The sequence below is a fragment of the Tasmannia lanceolata genome, unplaced genomic scaffold (assembly GCF_043159265.1).
Source record: "Tasmannia lanceolata isolate RefF3 unplaced genomic scaffold, GAP_Taslan_0.1 ptg000012l, whole genome shotgun sequence".
Lineage (NCBI taxonomy): Eukaryota > Viridiplantae > Streptophyta > Magnoliopsida > Canellales > Winteraceae > Tasmannia > Tasmannia lanceolata.
The window spans coordinates 5417265-5440055 of NW_027518689.1; the positions used below are offsets into that span (position 1 = coordinate 5417265).

Below are 22791 nucleotides of genomic sequence, written 5' to 3' on the forward strand. Positions count from 1 at the left end.
ACAATAACTTAAAAAAATTAGGGGTTTTCCAAAATTTATGGGAACATTAACTGAAAAAATTGAAGGAGAAAGTGACAGTGAGAGGGGTACCAACCTGAGAAGCGAGCCGCCGTGTGAGGAGCGCCCTCTTTTGTGCCGGTGACGGGGAGAGAGAGGGCCGGCGAGAGAGAGAGAGAGAAAGAGAAGTGGTTTGGGGTTTTGAAAATAAAACAGGTGAGAGAGAGAGAGAGAGAGAGAGAGAGAGAGAGAGAAGTGGTTTGGGGTTTTGAAAATAAAAAAGTGAAAGGTAATCATCACCTGTAATTTGATTTGATAGGGGGAGAGAGAGGGAGAGAGGGAGAGAAAAAAACGTACAGTAAGGGGCATTCTCGTCCAAAAAACTTTACATTGGTCATTTCCAAGTCTCCCCCCTTGACAGGTCATTGTCATATCAAAGCCCTTTTTTTGGTCATTTTCTCAAATGATTTTAATAATTATCAAATTGGTATGGGCACACCTCCTTATGTTTAATTCACTCCCCTTTTTATTTACTTTGGACTTTACACAGGAATCATTTTTCAAGAGTCAAGTTGAGTTTCTCACGTTCGAATATTGATCCAGAGAGCATGAGGGAGCAAATAAAGTGTCACTACCAAAGACTCCAAAGTATTTTTCTAATTTTTTAAATGAATGATAGGGTAAAGGGACCAGACAAAAGGGGCACCATGGGGCCTGGGGAAGACACTCGAGCTTCACAAAGGTTTCAACAATAGTTTGCAAATGGGCATTCTCGGTTCTGCAGGCTTATTTCGCACTGAGGACTTAATTTTTCTAAAATTTCATGATTCAATTTCGGAGCTTTTATTTGATTTTAGGGAATTAGGGTCCGGTCAAAATGGAGTGTCTACACATCCGAATTAGTTTCTGCAGAGGCGCAAATTCACCTTAAAGAGAGCGACATAGTCCGTGCCTCATCTCGCCGCATCGGAAAAGGTTTTACTAACACTGTTTGTTTGTTGTTTCTGTTCCTCAACAGAAATCTGGTAAGCCATATTATTCCCTAAATCCTCAACACTTTACGTTAATTTCATGATTATAAATCAGGTAGCAATGTTGAGACTATTAAACGGATGGTGGGACTTTGCTAAAATAGGGGTTGAGCCGTTGAGGATAGAGTTTTGGAGTGACTGCCCATTGAGACTGCAAATACATTTGCATCTACGACATAGCTCGCTGCCTAAATTCTCTTCCCCTAGCTCTTGACAATTTAGCTTGCTACCTAAATTGCTTTTCACACCCTTGCTCAGTGGGTGTAAAAAAAGAAAAATGAAAAAGAGGGAAGGAAACAAAGAGGGACTACAAAGAAACTCAATTTTATGCTTGGTTCAGGCCAGGAGTTTTTGAAGCTTAGGCCATGGAATAGTCTTATATCCGAGGCTACACGGCCCTGGCTACTAAGACTGATTTAGGGAAAATTAGCTTTAACTAATTACATTAAGATTAATTAATAAATTGAATTACTGTTATATGAGTTAAGCTAATATCTTACTACTTACTACTTACTACTTACTACTCAACTAAACTACTAGTAAACTATTGCTAACTGTCATTATTAACTAACTACTAATAATTACTAATTAACTACTAATTGAAAGTCGAATTAATTGACAAAGAAAAATTAGAAACTATACCGAAATGCGTGGTTGGTGGGTGTATAAGTTGCTCCAAGCTTTTGCGAGATTCCCCTCTTAGCACTTTAAGTGGGTCCTAGAAAGTCCAATGCAAGATCTTCAGCGCAAATTGGCCTTTGTTTACTAAAATTTCTTACCCTGGGAATGTTTGCTGAATGCTAGGCTCGAGAGGGCAATCAATGCATTTCCAACAAGGTGAATTCATTGATTTTTACCAATGTGGGATAGCCATCCAAACAGTATTTGTATTGAGTGCATGGTTTTAAATTTCGACCGAAATCCGAAATTGGTTTCGGTCAAGACTGAAACTGAAATCGGGTATACCCGAAACGTTACAAAATTTCGACAGAAATTTCATTTTGGAGTTTCTCACCCAAAAATCTCTATTTTGTTCATTAGTTAATATTTTCCCAAGATTTCAGCCGAAATTACCGAAATTTCAGTAATTTTGGCTGAAATTTTGTATGAGATAAAATATTATTTTAATTGATTTCGTCGGATTTCGGCCTAAATTTCGGTTTCGGTGACAACCGAAACACATTCCGAAACAGAAATTTAAAACCATGATTGAGAGTAGGTAGGGTGGTTGGTTAGCAAGGTTAAAAAGGAAAAAGAAAAAAGAAAAACACTTCTAAAATGGGGTCCGTGCTGAAAATAAAGAAGGGGAGACACTTACCGATCGATTTGGCAATTTTAACTAGATTTTGTGGGCTGACCCCAACTAGATTAGTACAAAGGCTAAGTTGAGTTTGGTTGAGAACTAGATTTTGTGGATATGTGGGGATACGTGTGCTGTTTTTTTGTTTTTTGTGCACACGAGTACTCCATGCTTTTTTCCAAACACGGATACAGCTGCAGATATGTCCTCATCATACCTTTGCAAACAGTGCTTTTGAAATTAATTTTTGGAAATAATGGAGCCATGGGCCTCGTGCTAAGTCTGAAAAATGGTTTGAAAAGATGAGGGAGTAATCTTTTCACTAGTGGGGGTGTCTACATATGAATTGAAACTCATCCCATAATTTTCTACATATGCTCCAAGTCAGGTTGGCATATACAATTGCCTTTAGCACTTGGGACTCTCCGAGGCCCGAGTGTACGAGGCCACCAATTTTGAGATCACCAAGGGTTCTAATGTCATATGATGTTCGACGCAAAATATCCGAATATCCTTACAAATTCTTGCATGTGGTTGCATGAAAAAAAAAATCTCTGAACCCCAATTTGTGTATGATATCCATATAATTTCTACTAGCAACTTATGGTTCGAGAAGCACAATGATGTCCAATTTGTGTCAACTTCTTAGATCATCAAAACCTTCATGGCTGTGATTGGGGAGGTGATCTCCCCACTGGATTTGGCTCATTTGGAATGTCATTGATCCTGCTTTCTCCCTATGTTATTTCACCACTTGAGCTTGTATTGGGAGATTCATTGTCTTCTATGTGCAACAACCTTGGTTGATTTCCAATCATTTTCCCTCTATCCCTATTGCTATTTAGAGGATAATGAGCAAAACCATTTTTGGGGTGCAATTGTGGTTCCTAGTACTCTATTTTAAGTTGATGCTTCCTATTTTATAGGTTCACTGAGCAAATAGCCTTCAAGGTTTGGAATTAAAATGAACATATCTAATGCTTACCTTGTGTTAACAGTTGGGTGTCTTCCCCTGGAGAAGTGGTGGATACGGTCATCTTGCATGTCCCCAGTCTCTTCCTCTCCTATTTGGTCGACATAGCTGCCATTTGTGATAGAATCTTGTTGAGTAGAACAAGGAGTTGATTTTTATATGTTTTGATCTTATAGATGAGACATCTGCTATGCGTGGGACCAGGACCACGTGGGTCACCTCATTTTGGTTTGTAAGATCAATATTAAAGGGCTGTTTGGATATGTGGATTTTAGAATCTTGGATTTCTTCAAAATTGTAGATGGGGACAAGAGAAAGAGATCCCCGGTTTTGCTTCTCTTTAGAATCTTGGATTTTAAGTAAGAAATCCAGGTTTTAGAAATCTCTCCTCCATCCTGAGATTTATAAAAGCTAGAAACATGTGATAATCTCCTAATCTCTTGCTGACAGAAAGAAGGGTGAGAAATCAGAAAACGACGGTTGGTCTCCTCCTTAAGTTGTCTCCCCATCTACAATTTTGAGGAAATCCATGATTCTAAAATCCACGTATCCAAACGGCCCTAATAGATCCTGTTAAGGTCGTAGTAGGGACTTGGCCTAGGCATGAGACTAGTTGAGACCCAGCCTGGTATAGGGCAAGTTTAAAGGGCATAGCCTAACACGTATGTCAACTTTTGGTATCATATTAGCCACCTACGTCACATGTTCGAGGTAGGGAAAGAGTGAGGCAAGAGCCGAGGATGGGGATGAGACAACGTGGTAGAATGTTACGGACATGGGCCCACCTAGGTATGGGAGTAGATGGGACCCAGCCCGGAACAGGTTTATATAGGGCTGCAACTTGGGTACCCGACCGGCATCGACCTGACCCAAAAATAGCATGGGTCGGGTTTAGAAATCATGGGTCATTAGTAGGGTTGGGTTTTAAATTGGAAAACCTAACTCAATCTTGGGTTTAAAGAAAAAAGTCCCGAAACCTAGCCCCACTCATATAAGTGTACTGTGACTTTCTTAAATATCCCCTGAATAACATAGCAAATTATTTACCAATATATTAATACAATTGTTTTCATTGAGGTGATCATGTCTGGTATGTTAAATTATGTCGCCCTTCTTAAATTTATACACTTGATGACATAAATTTAGAGATTTTTGTGTGAAGATTTGTTTTTTTCTATAATCTTTATAATTAGTCACTATCCTACGCTAAAAATTGAAAACCCGACCCGACCCGACCCGACCTGACCTGAGAAACTATCTTGGGTAGGGTCGGGTTTACGAATTTCGGGTTTTCCTGTAAAAAGTTAGGCCCGACCCGACCCGACCTGAGTTGCACCCCTAGGTCTAAATGTCTAGCCTTTTTTTGGTCGTTAGGTACCTAATTCAAACAAAAGTTCCAATTAGGCAGCAGGACTAAAAGTAGGAGGACGTGCTCACGTGCCCCAGAGGAGAAAATAAAGATAGGAGAAGAAGAAAATGGATGTTCCTATCTCAATAGTGAAAAAATGCTATCATTCTCAGACCTTCTCTTCCACCTCAATTGTGAAATTCCATCAAAAACCCTCTCCCCAGCGTAAGTTATTACCACCCAACTTATCCATTTCATCAAACCTTTTCAAAATCATCTCTGTATTTTTTTTTCTTGACTACTATCTTTTTCTCTTCCTTTCTGCAACAGAGCAGATAAACAGCAAAAATCAACATCAAAGCTTCCTTTATTTCAACAGAAGGCTTATTCTTTTAAGTGGTGGAGTCTCTTTTGTAGCCATTTCTACTCTAAATCATGCTTTTAGGCCTTTAATAGTTAATGCAGAAGAGGTAGAAAGTGGGAAAAAAGAGGAGGATGGAGGGGTTCTTGATACAATCAAATCCTTGTTCGACCCAAATGAGAAAACCAAATCTGGAAAGGTACTTCCAAAGGCTTACTTGAAGTCTGCTAGAGAGGTTGTGAAGACGCTGCGCGAGTCTTTGAAGGAAGATGCAAAGGATGTTTCCAAATTTAGAAGGGCTGCAGACTCTGCAAAGGAGTCGATTCGAGAGTACTTGAATGATTGGAAGGGCCAACAAACAGTGCTGGCTGAGGTATGTTTTCTCTCTTTGGTCTGCTGTTATATAAATTTTAGAGTCTGTTTGGTGGGTGTGTACTCATATTGCATTTTAGGGTTCATTTTGGTTTTAAACTCTCAATCTAGAATTTGGGTCCGTTATCATCAAATTTTTGTTCATTTTGTAATGCTCTAGCTTCTGCCTCATTTAAGTTTGTTTTGCCTATTGGGTCTAGTAACAGTTGAGAACCTTGCCTGGATGGTTTCTAAAACTTCCCCCAATACCAATGGTTTGGGTTTAACCTTTGACCTGCCATCAATGTTTAAGTTTGAGCCATAAATGTTAAAGTTTGATAATGTTTACGAAAGATGGTTTCCAATGGGGCAAAGGTTTGTGCTTTGGTCTCCTCTCCCATATGATCGTTTTCCATTTAGGGAAACATTTGATGATAACAATTTCGTGGAGATTTTACTTTTTTTCCCTATGATGGTAAATAGACTTCGATATTCGTGACGGTCTTACCCATGGAGTTGCTTCGCTCTTGAAAGATCTGATGGGTGTGTTCATTCCAGTTGCATCGTGTTAGTGTGTACGCTATGAAACAATGTACGGATTTTCCAACATTTCCAAATGGGCCAGATCCCCATCCAAAGATTATGAACTCTATGGATTTTGGGAACGTCCACGTCACATCAAACTATGATGATAGTTTGGCTCTCCAAATTCAGAATGTAAAAGGACAGGGAATCATTGCGTGGTATAATGATTCCTTTACCCTTTTGCAAGGGATGCATCTGCTTGTAAGACGTATTTGCTTTCTCTTGAGCCTTTCATATCGGTTCATCTTTCTTAGTTGCCAATTGCCACCATCCAAATGTAAGCGATCGTCCTAGGGGTGGGGGAGCGATGAACTCCAATTGCTAGCCCGCACGGATGAAGTGTTCCCATCACCTACCAAGCATTTGAATAATAATCTAATTGAGAAACCTCCATTTGGATCCATGACTCAAATTTTCTATCAAGTTCTTGATGGGTAATGTAAACCCGACCAAGCAACACAAGAATGGATAAATCTGTTTATTCTTCTTTTAGGTTTCATCTAAGATTAATGGTCCATAGAATAGTCTCATGCCCATTAACATTTTTTATCATCAACCCTCTTTAGTAGCTAAGAGATACAAGTATGGGTACGCATGGCATAACGTGGACTCATCCAACCAAATATCCTTCAAAATCTAATTCCTTCTTCCCACGCACCATAAACCTGACCTTTGATTCATATATGGACCAACATTTACATTTACAAATTAATTGCAATGCCACCGCCCCACGCACCCCACCGCGCGCACGTGCGCTTGAGAGGAAAAGAAATCTAGTATGCACGCACGCTTTTCTCTTTTCTTTGGATGATAGTTCCTTGGTCTTTCTGAAATTTCTGAACAAGTGAATCTCATTCCTCCCGGGCCTCCATGAGCATAGTGAATGGAGCAAGGCCCGACTATATGAGCTAAAGAGACACACACATGCCCGCGGACATGCTTCATTCTACGAAATATGGCTTCTAATGAGGCGAAGGTTTGTTCTTTGGTCCCCTTCCCATATGATTGTTTTCCATTTAAGGTAATACTCGATGGTAGCAATTTCGCGGCAATTTTACCTTTTGCCCATGATAACAAATCGACTTTGATTTTTGTTACGGCCTTACCAATGGACTTAATTCTCTATTGAAAGATCTGATGACTGTTCATTCCAAGTCTTCATGTCAGTGCATGACACCATGGGGATTTTGCGACATTTCCAAATGGGCCGGATCCGCATCCAAAGATTACGAGCTCTATGGATTTTGGGCACACCCATATCACATCAAATAATGATAGTTTCGCTCCCCAAATTCGGAATGTTAAGGGCAATGTATCATTGAGTGATCTAATGATTCCTTCAGCCTTTTTGCAAATGATACATCTACTCGTAAGATGAATTTGCTTTTTCTTTAGCCTTTCATATGAGTTTATCTTTCTAGCCGCCACCTTCCAAATGTAAGTTATCGCCCAGGGGGGATGATGAAGTCCAAATGCTAACCTGCATGGATGAAGTGTTGCCATCATCTATATCAACTTCTTGATGGGTAACATAAACCCGGCCATGTAACACAAGAAGAAGGGATAAGCTATCTATTTGCTTTTTTTTAGGTTTCATCCAAGAATAATGGTGCATAAAATAGTCCCATTCCCTCTTCTCTCGTAGACACTTTTGATTCTCAACCCTCTATGGCTAGCTAAGTTATACAAGTATGGGTAAGCATGGCATTATGTGTACTCACCTAACCAAATATCCTCAATCTAATTCTTTCTCCCCACCCACCCGAAACCTAACCTTTGATTCATCTATGGACCAGCATTTACATATTAGCAGCAACCCACCCCCCCCCCCCAAAAAAAAAAAAGAAAAAGAAAAAGAAAAAGAAAAAAGCCTTTTCTTATAGGTGGAATCCTACTCGCCCCTCCTAATGGTGATGTGCCACAAAGCTTCTTTTTCTTCTCCGAATGTCCATAACTATTCAAAAGGGCTTAGTTCCTTAGTTTGAGGTTTCCAATAGCAAGCCCTTTTCGTTTTTGGTTTGAAAGCTCTGCTCCAATTCATTAAGTGTTAAATTTTTGTTGTTCTCTTCTTTACCTTACCGGTTGCTCCATTGTGACCTGGTGGCCACGGGTTCGAGTCATGGAAACAGCCTCTCTGCAAAGCAGGGTTAAGGCTGCGTACATCTAGCCCTCGCCCAGACCCCGCAATGGCAGGAGCCTCATGCAGTGGGCCACCCTTTTTTTTCTTCTTTGCCTTACCAAAGAAAGTTTCTTTTGTGTTTTTCAAATCTTTTAGCAACCTTAGTGGGTATTTGAAAGAGAGGCATAAAGTATATTAGAAAAGTTGAGTGTCACTTTTATGAGAGTTATTTGCCCCAAAGGGATAGATACGCTTTTTTCCCATGTTGCTAACTTCTTTTCAACCCTTTCAACGATTGTGTCCCATAGGGATGGTGCTAAAATACCTATTGCCCATGAGAGACCAAGATAAGTGAGTGGGAGGCTTTTTTTTTTTATGCATCCCTAGACCTCAACTACTATTGATACCTCTCTTTCCATGTTAATCCCCGCCACTAGACTTTTACCATAGTTAATGTTAGGCCCGATACAACTCCAAACCATCTAAATAGATTTATCTAATTCTTTATTTCCTTTTTTTAATTGTTTAGGAAAATGAGGAGTCATCCGCCAATTGCAGATATAATAGAAGAATCTCTTTGAACTTGGAAATCACCATCAAGATCCCTTTCTTCACCTTCTTTATCAATGAGCTAAGTGCTTCCGCTACCATAATGAATAGGTAGAGTGAAAGTGGCTCTTTCCCCTTAAGCCACCCAAAAAATCGTATGGGTGCACCATTTGTAAGTATTGAAAAAAAAATGTCATTGATAGACACCCCCATATCCATCCTCTCCAATGATTGCTAAAACCCATCTTTTCTAATACTTTTGATTGTTAAAGTATATCTCATGTTTTGTATAACTGTCTTGGGAAAATGTGGTTGCTGCTTTGTTGGTTAGATTTGAATAAGAGGTTTATTTGTCTATTAATGAAGTGGTATAATTCTTAAATTATGGTTTGAATGTTGACCAAAGTTTCTTCGAAGGAGGAACTCTTTTTCCCTTATGATCCTTCTCAAACTATGACGTTGGTGAATACAAAAGAGTGATTTCCGAATATCCCTTGCAATACTGGATGCAGAAAAGAGCCACTGCATTGAAATGTTTACCAATGTATGCCGACAAAATAAAAATATTTGCAAGGGATATTCGGAAATCACTCTATTAATGAAGTTTTATAATTCTCAACTTATGGTTTGAATGTTGACCCAAGTTTCTTCGAAGGAGGAACTCTTTTTCCCTTATCATCCATCTCAAACTTTGATGCTGGTGAATACAAAAGAGTGATTTCCCAATATCCCTTGCAATACTTGATGCAGAAAAGATCCAATGCATTGAAATGTTTACCAATGTATGTCGACAAAATAAAAATATTTTTTCTCTCACGGATTGTTGAAAGCTTGATGATAATCGAATTGCATTTTACTTCGTGAGCCATTTTCTGAATTTATCAGTGGTTTTCTCGACATTGTCTGAAATTATTTCTCCATATTCTCTTTCCCTTTGATTAATGTGCTTGTTTTTGGTACAAATGACCGTATTTGATGATAACCTTATAACACTTATGATATCATAAAAGAGTCTTGCTTGTCCATTTGATGTTCCCAATGCTATAACAAGTTGAGTGAACCCTCATAATTCTGATGGGATTTCTTTAATTGCCTATATTCTTCTTACTCACTTGATCTAGAAACTATGTGTTGTGTTTTTCTATCCCAAGGGACTAGGCAACCGATGCTATTGATAATTTCCATGAACTCGCCTTCTAGTGTCCGGGTCTCTAGTCCAATCACTGTCTGTTACTGCTTACATACCAAGTTCCAATGCGCATTGATAATTTCCATGAACTCGCCTTCTAGTGTCGGGGTCTCTAGCCCAATCACTGTCTGTAAATGCTTACATACCCAAGTTTGTACAAGTCAATAAAAATAAGAATCTCCACTGCATAATGACCATTTGATATACTAGAGAATATGCTAATAGCTTCTAAATGGTAATTTTGTGGATTATGCATGAATTGGCTTACCATGTGAGAAAACTGATTTTAGGTCGAATAAACGGTGGATATTGAAGACTGTAACACTGAGTTGGGAATAATATATCCTAGATGAACTTTAGCTTCTTATTCCTCTATGTTGGGGTGAAGATGGGCTTGCATTATGCATGTCAAAGATCCAAATATAGTTATTTTGTGAAAGAGATTTTTAGATTGGAGTCTTCTTGGGGTTTTTCTTAAGCTAAGGGAGATAGTCGTTCCGGTGGGTTTTTCCAACGGAGTTCGCGAAGAGGGTAATTGTTCTCGGTGGGCTAGTGGGGCTAATCTGGTTCCATTAGGAGGGGGTCCGAGTGCTTCTGGGGTTGAAAAGTGTGTGGCGTCGAGAGCAAATCTGGTTCTGGTGGGTGTTTTCGGCAATGCTAATTTGGGAGTTTTAAATTGGAGGGCCCCCCATCACGGAGGGGGTTTGTTCCGTGGTTTAGAATAGGAAAGGGAGAAGATTAGAAAATGTCTCTCGGAGAAGAAGGCTTGGGGATTTTGGGGATTGGAGATGCTGCCGGTGCGGGTTTAGAAACTTCCGTAAAAGGGCGAGATGTTGGGGTTGCAAAACGTTTTGGTCAAGTATGGATTTCAATTTCCCTCCTCAGTCTGCTGGGAACATCGTGGGTTTGGGAATCTCTAAGAACATGGGGCGGAATCCATTGGAGGTGAGAAAAGAGAAGATTTATCCATCAACTTCGGAAGGTGTGGCATTTAACATTGAGGTGGTTCCTCTCAAATCCATTAGTAATGCATACATGGGCATTTGGGGGAAGATTAGAGTGGGTTGGTTTGGTGATTTGGGGACCTTGGAGCAGTGGCTTACTCGTGAAAGTGGGGTTTCCGTCGAAGTGGTGGTTTATAAAATTTCTGAGTTGGAGGTTTTGATTGCCCCTCCAATGGGGATTAACAGATCTCAGCTTATGTTGGTATGGAAGAATGCTATCAATTCTCCATTTATCGAGCTTCTAACGTGGGATGCAAAATTTCCAAATGAGGGGTGCCCTATCTGGTGGAGTATTTCAGGGGTTCCCCCTGAAGTGTGGTGTGAGGATAATTTTAAAAGGATCGGAGAAAAAATCGGTAGGGTGGTTGAATGTGATCCCTCTTGTTATGCTGGAAGTGGCTATTTTTCTACCCGTATTTTACTAAGATCAGAAGGAGAAGTGGGTAACGAAATTTCTATTCAAGTTTCATTGGATGGGGCTTTCAGGTGGGTTCTTGCTAAAAAAGAAATAATTTGTGGATGAAGTCAGTGATGCTGGTGAGTCAGAGGACTCAGAGGAGTTTAGTGTAGAGTGAAGAAGAGGTCGGGATAAGTTTGTTGTTTGAAAGGGATGAGTCAGGTCCGGTTGAGTCTTCTCCTAGGTTATCCATGGAGAGCGAGCTGGGGTTCTCTGGTTTTAGGGCGGAAGTGCAGGGGGTACAAGCGCACGATAGCCGTCAGCTTTATCTTGCGCTGCATGGGGCGCAAGTTAGTCCGTCTCCAGGTGGCGGCCATTTTGAATTTCAAAATTCTGTGTCCCCTGTAGGTTACATGTGGCGTACCGTATATGGTTTGGCCAGTTCTGCAACTGCGGTGGTGGACCGCTTAGCCTCTATTAATAGCCTATTTGATATTTTTTGAGCGATCTCACCGAGGACTTGTAGATAGCTGGAGAAATCAAATAATTTCATAGAGGACTCTTCGGAGGCGGGCCCTTTTCTCTCCTCGGTTAGCGAGGCTGATGGTAATGGGTGGGCCTGGGTCTCTATTTCTTCTGATTCTTTTTCCGGGCCTAGGGTCTGGGTCGGCTCGGAGGCTATTATTGGGCCTGGGTTTTAGCCTCTCAATAGACCCGGTGTTGTCTTGAGCCATTTTCCGGTTCAATCCAATGGGTGTCTTTGGGAGTTTCTTTTTTCTTCGCTGATAGCATCTTTAGGAGAATCCATGGACTCAGTTTGTGGCTCTGATGTCTCTGAAAGTTTCTCTTCTTTTTTGGACAGTGGGAAGTTCGGAATATGATTCGGTTGATAAGGGCGGTAGGATGAAGTGCCTTCATGATAGATTTCTATCTGGTGGAATTGTATCTCGATTGGATTTCAATGAAGATTGGGAGGGCGAGAATTGTTGCGTGGTTGAACCCAATTCGGCATGCGAGTCAATGGAGAGGTGGTCTTCCAGTGATGTCCTGGTTGAGGATGGCCCTGATTTCTGGAGTTCATCTAAGATCAATTGTTGCAGGTTCCGTTTCATTATTCCTGGCGGCTCTAAGAAGATGGTGATTGACCTCTGTGGCACAATTGGTTTTGACTGGTCTAATTTTGCGCCCCGTATGGAGTCGTCCTTTGGTAATTTAGCTAAGATTTCCATGGGGAGCTCGTTTTTAGCTTTGTATCTGAGTGTTTGCAGAGTGGTGAGATTGACCCACTGCGCAGTGTTTGAGTTGGTAGAGTATTCGGAAACCTTTCAGTCTTTCAAGGGGGGTCCTCATGGGTTTTCTAAAAGGAAGTCCTGTTTTGAAAAAAGCTCATAGTGCTCTGTCTTGGGAGTGAGATAGTGAAATTCTGGTGGGTCTAGATGTTGGGAAGGTTGTAGATATGAATTCCTTGGGTTGTAGTCAATACAAGGATTAGTGGGAGGACTCTCGGGAGGAGGCTTCTGAATTTATGGTTGAGCATACTTTGATCGTCAGCAAGAAATTGGGCTTGATCTATGCCGGTACTGAGGAAGATTTTAGATATGAGATTAAGTCTTCGGAATTGAGAGATTCCGAAGGTATCGATTTTTCAGCTAATACTTCAGAGGTCAGTTCGAGGAAGAAAGAGCGGGAATTGCACAGGTTAAAATCGAATATTAACTATGATGTTGGGACAAGTGGGAAGGGTTCCTATTCGAAGGTGAAAGGGCGGAATCCTAGTGGTAGGAAGGGGAAGATCTCTATCAACAAGGTGGTACAATGAAGATTATTTCATGGAACATAAATGGTTTGGGCTCTCAGGAAAAGAGAATTCAGGTGAAGGAGATTGTCAAGAAAATGAATCCAGATCTTTTCTGTCTTCAAGAAACAAAGATGGAGTCTATTAGCAGATCTGATGTTAGAAGTATGGGGGTTAAAGCTGAGTGGGATTTGTGTTTTAGCTTCAGTTGGTTCATCTGGAGGTATTATGATAGCTTGGGATGATAACCAGTGGAAAAAATAGGAAGAGTGGCGGGGAAAATTTTCTCTCTCAGTGTCATTTTGAAAAGTGGAAGACAATTCTTTGTGGCTTTTTTCTGGAGTATATGGTCCTGTTATTCGAGCTGAGAATGGTGTGTTCTGGGAAGAGTTGGGAAAGGTTAGAGACCTTTGTTCTTACCCTTGGTGTATTGGGGGAGATTTTAATGAAATCAAGGAAGTTGGAGATAGGCTGGGGTGCCAGAGAGTGAGTCAAAATATGAGGGCTTTTTCTGATTTTATTGCTGATTTTGAGCTGGTGGATTTACCCTTATCAGGAGCTTCTTTTACGTGGTCTAGAGAGCAGAGTCGGAGTAGACTTGATCGATTCTTAGTGTCTGGAGAATGGTTGGATCTTGTTCCGAAAGTTTTTCAGAAGGCTTTAGCTCATTAGGTGTCAGAGCATTTTCCTATTTTTCGGGATCCCAGGTTGGAATCTTGGGGCCCTCCTCCTTTTAGGTTTGAGGTAGCTTGGCTTAACCTTCCTCAAGTGGAGGAAAGATTAGGACGTTGGTGGGTGTCTTGTTTATCGGTGGGTCCAGCTGATGTGGTGATTGGTAACAAGTTGAGGCATGTGAAAAGGAAGTTGAAAGAATGGGTGAAGGAGAGGAATGAGCTTTTTCATGGGAGGAAGCAATGGTTGGAAAATCGAATGGTGGAGCTGGAAGCTCTAAAGGAGTGTGGATTGAGCTCGGAGGAAGATTGGGAGGAGATAGGGAGGGTGAAACAAGAGCATAAAGGGTTGCTCTTCCACGATGAATTAACTTGGTGTCAAAAATCCAGGGTGAAGTGGCGTTTAACGGGTGATAAAAATACAGCTTATTTTCATGCTATGGCTAGTGCGCGTAGGAGGAGAAATAGAATAGAATCAATCTTTGTGGATGGGATTAGGTTGTCTAGCAAGGAGGATATTTGAAAGGCGATCCTTGAGTTATACATGTCCTTGTACTCCTTTGATGGAGTTCTTCGTCCAATCCCTGAAGAGGTTCCTTTTGGTGACTTAAGCTTGGAGGAGAATGCTAATCTGGAATCTCCCTTTAAGGAGGAGAAAATTGAGAAAAGCTTGTTTTCTTTAGCAAGAGACAAGGCTCCTGGCCCTGACGGTTTTGTCTTGCTTTCTTTCAAGCTTGTTGGGAGTATGTTAAGGAAGATATTTTGCGATTCTTTAAGGAGTTCTATGATGGTTTGATTCTTGACCGAGGCACAGGTGCTACTTTCATATCTTTGATTCCTAAGATGGAGGGGGCTTCGAAGGTATCAGAGTTTCGCCCGATTAGTTTGGTGGGGTGTCTTTATAAAGTGTTGGCTAAATTTTTGGCAGATAGGCTCAAATTGGTTCTTCCTTCTATTATTTCGGATAATCACAGTGCCTTTGTTTGTAAAAGGCAAATCTTGGATTGTTCTCTTATTGCTAATGAAGCAATTGACTCATACATGAGAAGTGGCGAGGGCGGGGTTTTGTGTAAGCTAGATATGGAGAAAGCCTATGATAGGGTGGATTGGGATTGTTTGGACTATTTACTGGGGAGGATGGGTTTTGGAGCCGATGGAGAGCGTGGATTAGGAATTGTATTTCCTCAGCCTGGTTTTCTATTCTTATTAATGGCTCTCCTAAAGGTTTCTTTAAGTCTTCTAGAGGTTTGATGTAGGGGGATCCTCTATCTCCTTTTCTCTTTGTGATTGTTGCTGAGACCCTTAGCAGATTGATGCAAAAAGGTAGTGGCTTGGGATTGTTTGAAGGCTTTATTATTGGGCAGGATAGAGTGGAGGTATCGCTCTTACAGTTTGCTGATGATACCCTTCTATTCTGTGCTCCTGATGTTTCTCAGATCTTGAATCTAAAGGCGTCCTTAAGGTGTTATGAGTTGGTTACTGGTCAAAGATCCAATTTTTCAAAGTCAAGGTTGTATGCAATAAATACATCTTTGAGTGTTGCTTCTGGCTTTTCGAAGATTTTGGGATGTGCCTTGGAGTCTTTGCCTGCATCCTATCTTGGCCTTCCGTTGGGGGTAGGAAGACCGAACAAACTTCTTTGGAACCCAATAGTTCAAAGAATAGAGAGGAGATTGGAATCGTGGAGGCGTAATCTAGTCTCTAAAGGAGGGATGTTGGTTCTCATCAAGATTCAATATTCCAATCTATTTTCTTTCCATGTTTAAGTGCCAGGTGAGTGTGGTTTTGAGAATAGAGCAAATTCAACGTAGATTCCTATGGCGAGGTGCGAGCAATAAGGGAGGGATTCCTTTGGTGAAATGGGAATCTGTTTGTTTGCCGATTAAGAATGAAGGTTTGGGTATTAGGAGGGTTAAGGATTTCAACCATGCACTTTTAGGTAACTGGCTTTGGAGGTTTGGGATGGAGCAATCTTCCTTGTGGGTGAAGGGATTGGGAGTAAGTATGGTTTTATGGTTGGGAGGTGGTGTTCAACTGATGAATACAAGCCGAAAGGTTTGACTGTATGGCGTGATTTTATGAGGGTGGTCCATGAGTTTAGCAAAGGCATTCGGTTCAAAGTCTATGTGGGTGATCAAATTCGATTTTGGTTAGATGCTTGGTGTTTGGATGTTCCTCTTAAGGAGCTTTTCCCTGCTTTGTTTGTGGTTTCTTCCCATAAGGAGGCGTTTGTCGCCGATTGCTTCGAAATGGTGAACCTTAAGGTAGTATGGAAACCTAGTTTCAGAAGAGGCTTCTTTGACAGAGAATTGGATTCAATCTCTCAGCTGTTTGGATTGATTGAAGGGTGTTATATCAAAAGGTATGGGGTTGATAGAAGAGTGCGGGTGTGGAGCACATCAGGTTCATTTTCGGTCAAATCTTTTTATTTTCGCTAAGTGCCTAGTGAAGTGGTTCCTCTTTCAGCCAAGATATGGAAATTCCATTGTCCTCCTAGGGTGAGTTTCTTTGGGTGGGCTGTTTGTTGTGGGCGCATCCAGACTATCGAATTCCTAAGAAAGAGAGGAATGTGGTTGGTGGATCATTGTCCTTTGTGTCCATCAGACGGAGAGTCCATTGATCATTTGTTTATTCATTGTAAGGTTTCAAGAGAGGTTTGAGGTCTTATTCTTCTGCGATTTGGATTGTGTTGGGTGTTCCCTAGATCTATCCCAGATTTGATTCAGATTTGATTAAGAGCTGGGAGTTGTGTCCGTGGAAAAAGAAAGGAAAGGTTCTATGGAAGATTTGTCTTTTGGCCACTTGGTGGGTCATTTGGAAAGAAAGGAATTCCAGGGTGTTTGAAGGGGTCGCTAAATCTCCTTATTGGCTTTATGTAAGGGTTATAGCTGTTTCAATTCTTTGGGCTAGAAGTCTTCTCCTCTTTAGATTTGTATCGGCATTTGATTTGTGGGAAGGTTGGCAAATAATTTGCAATGAAGGGGTTCACAAAGTTCAAATCATTCAACATTGGGAAGCCCCTCTGGCAGATTTGGTGAAATTGAATTTTGATGGTTCTAGTTTAGGCAATCCAGGAGCGGCTGGAATTGGAGGTTTGCGTAGAGATTCCTTGGGAGAGGTCTTATGGGCATATTTTGGGCTCATCGGAATAACTGATTCAAATGAGGGGGAGGTGAGGGCAGCTTACCATGGTATCAAGCATTTGGATACGAATTTTATGACAAGGTTGTTGTGGAAGGCGACTCTTCAAATGTTATCAGTTGGCTTTCGGGTGTTGTGGCTCCTCCGTGGAGATTTCTTTCCTTTTTTGAGAAGATGTTAGATTTAATTAGTGGTTCTTCTATTGTTTTTAAGCATGTAAGGAGGTCTGCTAATAGTGAAGCAGATTTCCTAGCTAGGGCAGGAGTGTCTAGGTCGGGATTGGAATGGTTTGACTTCCGCCTTGATTTTGTATGCTTCCTTTCTTTCTTTGTCTGTAATTCTTAAGGACCATCTCGGTTCTTTTTTCAATATATAGCATGTTGCCATTTCAAAAAAAGAAGAAGTTATGTTGTGAAAGAACCATTCTTTGATAGAAGCAATCCACTCATTGCCACAAAAATATCTCAATTCAGCAATTCTCTAGGATCCTTCATTTCAAGATTTATGTTCAACATATCTTTTGGAACTTAAACTTCTGATGGTTTTTTTTTCTAATATCACATGCATCACAATTCCTTGATTAGACCTCTTAAAGAAAGCTAGTTATCAGCATTGTAAAAAGCATCGAACTAAGTTTGGGTGCTCGCTTCAAACAATAGATGGCCTTCTATAGTTGCTAATCATAATCCAATTCATTGAACCTAGGAAGTTGGTTTGTATAAACCTCCTCTTAGCTCTCTACAAAGGTGTAGACACCCTATTTATTGTGCTTGCTCTTCATGGATTTTTGGCAGACGGACTAAATGACTACTTTCTGAACTTAAATTCTCATATACAAAATCTGTTTTAAAAAATGTTATGGGATAGGTTAAGAAAAGTTGGCTTTAAGCATAGAAATGTCGAAATGTAATTTACATATTTTTTTAAAGTAAAATGCAACACAAAGAAGAGAGAAGAATAAGAAAAAGAATAGAGAGAGAGAGAGAGAGAGAGAGAGAGAGAGAGAGAGAGAGAGAGAGAGAGGATGTTAGAGAATTCCAGAATGATAGCCTTATAAAAGGAGTTAGTAAAATTCTGTTCAAAGCCTTGTCCTTATTGGTTTTGTTGCCAATAAACAAATCCTTGATAGATTGTTACAGAAAATGAAGCGGTCAATACCTCTGTGAGGGTGGGGTCCAAAGGGATGATCTTAATATCAGATTTTTGGAAGGCTTATGAGTCATGACCGGCTTCAATGGAGAATGGATAGTAATAGATACGTCAGCGTATATCCACCATCAACATTTTGATTTTGATTAACAGTGACCAATGCATATATCTTGCATTCTTGCTTCCTCTGAGGGTGTCAGACAAGGGATCCCCTTTTCACTTTCCATTTCACCTTTCTAGTTGAATTGATATAATAGATTCTTGTAAGAGCTGACGAGGTTGGATTTCTATGTGGTATTGAAATTGCACATGGCTCTAGTTGTTTTGCATCTTCAATAGGTATATGACAAGGTTATTTTTAGATGAAGCATCTTTATACCAAGTTAGGAATATCAACATGCTAATTTCTTTCGTTGAGGAAAACCGGGGTGAATGGATCAATAAGGGGAAATGTTCATTAAGCGGCATCAACACTTATGAAGTCATGGAGGCTTATCTGGGTTCTATTCTTCCGTGTGAGATTGCTTCAATTGTTTTCATGATTGGGAAAAATGGATACAAGAGTGAAAATTGGAAAGGAACTACTTCCTTTACCAGACATAACTACCCTTTTTAAGGCCATTCTCTAACATCCCCATTTATTTTCTCTCCGTGTACAAAATTCTAACTGTCGTGGAATTTTTTGGTAGGTAGCTTTTGTAACTACTAAAATCGAAAAGATTAAATTTTTTTTTTTCTCTTGGAACGATGATCCTTGTGAAGTTCACCTAGTCAATTGGCGCCAAGTGTGTTTGCTTGAGATGTCTAGGGGGCTATGTCTTACAAATATTTGGAGTCAAAATGCCTCATAACTAAGTGGTAGTGGAAATATTAGCTAGAATTATCTATGCAAAATATCAAATGCAAGGCAAGTGCCCCTACTTTGAAAAATGGAACACTAATGGACTTATTTGGGATCCGTAGAAAGAATAATTTATTCCTTTCATTCAAGGCATTAGGTATAACATCAGTGCTGGGGCCAACACTTTTTTTGGTTGGATATGTATTACGGAGACAAGCTCCAATGGAGGAATACCTCAAGATCCAATGGAGGAAGCTCTAGCTCCAATGGAGGAATACGTCAAGCTCCAATGGAGGAAGCTGTAAGAGGAGGCAAAAGGGAAAGAGAAAGAACTGGAGGAACTTATGGGTAAAAAGTCTCTGGAAGAGGTTTGTGTCCCAGTTTTTGAACTGCCCTTTGTTAAAGCAAATAAAAAACTAGAGATGGATGAAGGGGTCAGTGAAGAAGAGAATCGGAAAGTAGAAACTGTTGAGGGCACGAGTGAAAAGGCGATTGAGGTCAATGAAGCTGGGCTTTCTCGTGACTCACTGGACGCGGAACTTAGTGTCAACATTAAATCGTGTCTGAAGAGGGCTGATAATGTACCAACAGAGGGGGAGAAGAGTCGTTGGAGGAGGAAGAAGAGGTGCAGTCGGAAGAGATTGATGAAATGGCGAAAATGGGAAGATTTTTAGGGATTGAGTATAAAGATGTGGATCAAACTAAGAAAATGTTCAATGATATTGAGAAGTGTGATGCTAGGAAATAAAGGGGAAGACTCCTGGTAAGGGCAATAGGGAACTCAAAGCCCTAAAAATATAAAGCGTTTCCTGGCCCATGGGCGTCGACGGTGCTTTCTCAGGTGCTTTAGAAAGCACTGATTGTGATGTTTTCTATTAGAATGCGGAGATGATGTTTCTAGTTTGGTGTTTTTGAAGTTTTCTCTTTCTGGAAAAGGATGGTATAATAACACTATCAGGTATGCTTGAAGAACCGTGGTCCTTCTCCATTCTGGTTCTTTTGGGAGGAAAGACTTCAGATATGATGGTGGATTTGGGCCTTATTAATGTTGTACTCATGTTTTGCTTGAGAGACCTTAGTCTATCGCGTTTTCAAGCCTCTTAAACTTGGATTATTATGTTGGGGTAGTACATACATGGGCTATTTTGCTTTTTTGTTTTTTGATGATGTAAAGGGGTGGGACTACTGCTCCCAAACTTCTGTGTTGTTATTATTAATAGATATGTCAACTTTCAAAAAAAAAATTGTATTATGGAGACAATCCAATATCTAAAGCATTTCACGGTTCATGTAGGAAATCCTTTTAAATGCTAAAGCTCTGCTTGTATGTTACTATGATTCTTCAAGTCCTTCAATGGTGTGGTTCCCCATGTTGAGAGTGCATTTCTTTTAAGACTTCGAATGGATTCTTAATCTTGCAAGTGAAACTATTAGATATGTTCATATCTCCTCCTGTTTATATTGATGCGGTCTTATTAGTTCATTACCATTGTAGTTACTTACATGTCGACAATCTTAACATGGAATTAGTTGATGAAGCAAAGGAGTTGTGAGTTGTCAGATAACAGAATGTAAGTTTTATGGTCATGAGCTGACAACAGAATGCAAGTTTTATGTCCATGGGTGACTCCGGTTTGGTTCATTCAATACATTCTTTGATTTAATTATATTGTTGAATTTTTAAAATGGCGTCAGCCCATTGGTAACAAAATAATATTTTTGAATGATCCTTTCCGTTCCAATATGATCTGTTACTTGTATGAGTGAGAGAGAAGAAGCAAGGAGGGAAAGAAAAATAAGGGAAGAAAGAATTTCATGGTGATTTAATAGAGAACCCCACAATTCATCCTCTTTATAATATAAACTTGCAGAAAATTACAAGGCACTAGTAAGTGACATAAAAGATGGGCCCTATTGTGAGTTTGTACTATACGTCTTTACAAAATAATATGCTTTCAATACTCCCCCTTAACTTGGAGCATCGATGTCATGAGTGCCCATTTTTGTGCAAATAAAATCTCAGTCTATCTAGCATTAGCAAAATATTGGCCATCGGCTAATTGGTTCTGAGATCAAACAAATTGGGTAGAGACTTCCTTGCCGACCACTTTATCGCGAACAAAACGACAATTGATTTGTATATGTTTCATCCTCTCATCCAGCACAGTATTATTCACGACTGAATAGTTGCCTAGTTATCGCAGTATAACTACTCAATCTTGAAACTTAGTCTTTTAAATGGAATGTAACCGAACCAACTCACGCCTGGCATGTGCCATTGCTCTATTCTCTACCTATGTGCTCAGCCAACCCACCACAAGATGTTTTTTACTTTTCCTTGTGAGCAAATTTCCTCCAACAAATGTACAATACCCTATAGTGGACCTTTTTCTTGAAGGAGAACCAGCCCGATCTACTTTTGTATACCCTTCAATATCCATTTGTCCATTAGACTTGTGCAAATCCCTTGACCAAGGCTTCCCTTGAGGTATCTCAAAATACGAATGGTAGTGTCCCAATCTGGAACACTTGGGGACTTCACAAATTGTATAAACACACTTATAGCAAAGGAGATTTATGGTTGCATATTAGTCAAGTAGATTAGCTTATCAACTAATTTATGATAGCTACTTGGATCTTCAAATGGCTTTCCAACCTCCACGTGCATTATACTATTAACTTCCATAGGCATAACAAATGATTTTGATCCAAGCAACTCTGTTTCCTTAAGTAAATCTATTACATACGTCCTTTGAGATAAATTGACACGTTGCTTTGCTCTTTCAACTTCAATTCCCAATAAATAATATAGTGGACCCGAATCCTTTGCAGAATTTACTACCAAGATAATTTTCATGTTCTGAATTCCCACAATATCATCTCTTGTCAAAACAAATATCATCAATGTATCCCACTAACACATTATTCCCGACTTACTCTTCCAATAAAATTCAAAATGTTAAGCTTCATTTCTCTCCATTTCATATGCCGTCATGGCCTCATTGAATTTGTAAAACCAAGCACGTGGAGATTGTCGCAAACCATAGATTCACTTCTTCAAATCTATGTGGAGAATGTCATTTTTAATGGCTAATGGAAAGAAAGGCCATTGAAAATTAGTGGCAAAGAAAATAACAATGCGAATAAAATTAATCTTGGTCACAGGGGAAAGTTTCTCCGTATAATCAACACCGTAAGTCTAAGAGTAATGTTTGGCTACCAAGCGAGTCTTCAATCGATCAACTGATCCATCTGGAACATACCTAATAGTGTATATTCCCTTTTTCCTATAGTAGGTTCAATAACTCCCATGTATCATTCACATATAATGTAGTCATCTCTTCTTCCATTGCCTTAACACTAACCAGGATGGGCAAAGGCTTGAATATGAGAAGGATCGGAAACAGAAGACAGACGAGACCGATAGGGAAAACTTACAAAAGGTAGGAGAGACACGTCGAAAGGAAACAGACCGAGCAATAGGATGGGTTGTACAAGAACATATCTTTCAAAGTGCAATAGGAAGATCTAAGGAGGATGAGTCAATGACTGATTATGCATCACAAGAGTCCGAAGCCAATTGGTGTTGAGGTAGTGAATATGATGCCTGTGAGTTAGCTTTAGTTCATCTATTGTACACTTTGGGTGAAGTTCCTCGCTGAGTCTCCTGCAATAGAACATTAGTATCACCATCCTCATGAGGCGACCTTGGGATAATAGGAAGAGGAAGAGTGGAAATAGGCTTACCAAATTGATTCATCTGAGTAGGAGTAAAACAAAATAAGGTGTATGCTCAAACAATGTGACATTTGGACACACAAATTCTTTCCTACAAATTTGGTTGTAACATCGATAACCCTTTTGAGTGTGAGAATAACCTAAGAAAATACATTTGATAGCACAAGGATCAAGTTTATCTGACTTGGGACCTAGACGTTGAAAAAAACATATACATACATGAGCTCATGGAGGTAAGGAGAGAAGAGGAAG

At 40.1% G+C, this 22791-nt stretch overlaps 1 protein-coding gene across 1 annotated transcript in view; it reads left to right on the forward strand.

Moving 5' to 3' along the window:
• Positions 1–4695: 4695 nt before the first annotated feature.
• LPA19 (photosystem II 11 kDa protein-like protein) overlaps positions 4696–22791 on the forward strand; it is a 31573-nt gene continuing 13477 nt past the window's right edge. The window contains exons 1-2 of the mRNA XM_077391158.1: positions 4696–4874; positions 4980–5383. Coding sequence (XP_077247273.1) covers positions 4778–4874; positions 4980–5383 — 501 coding nt within the window. The 5' untranslated portion in view covers positions 4696–4777. The remainder of the gene's footprint in view (positions 4875–4979; positions 5384–22791) is intronic.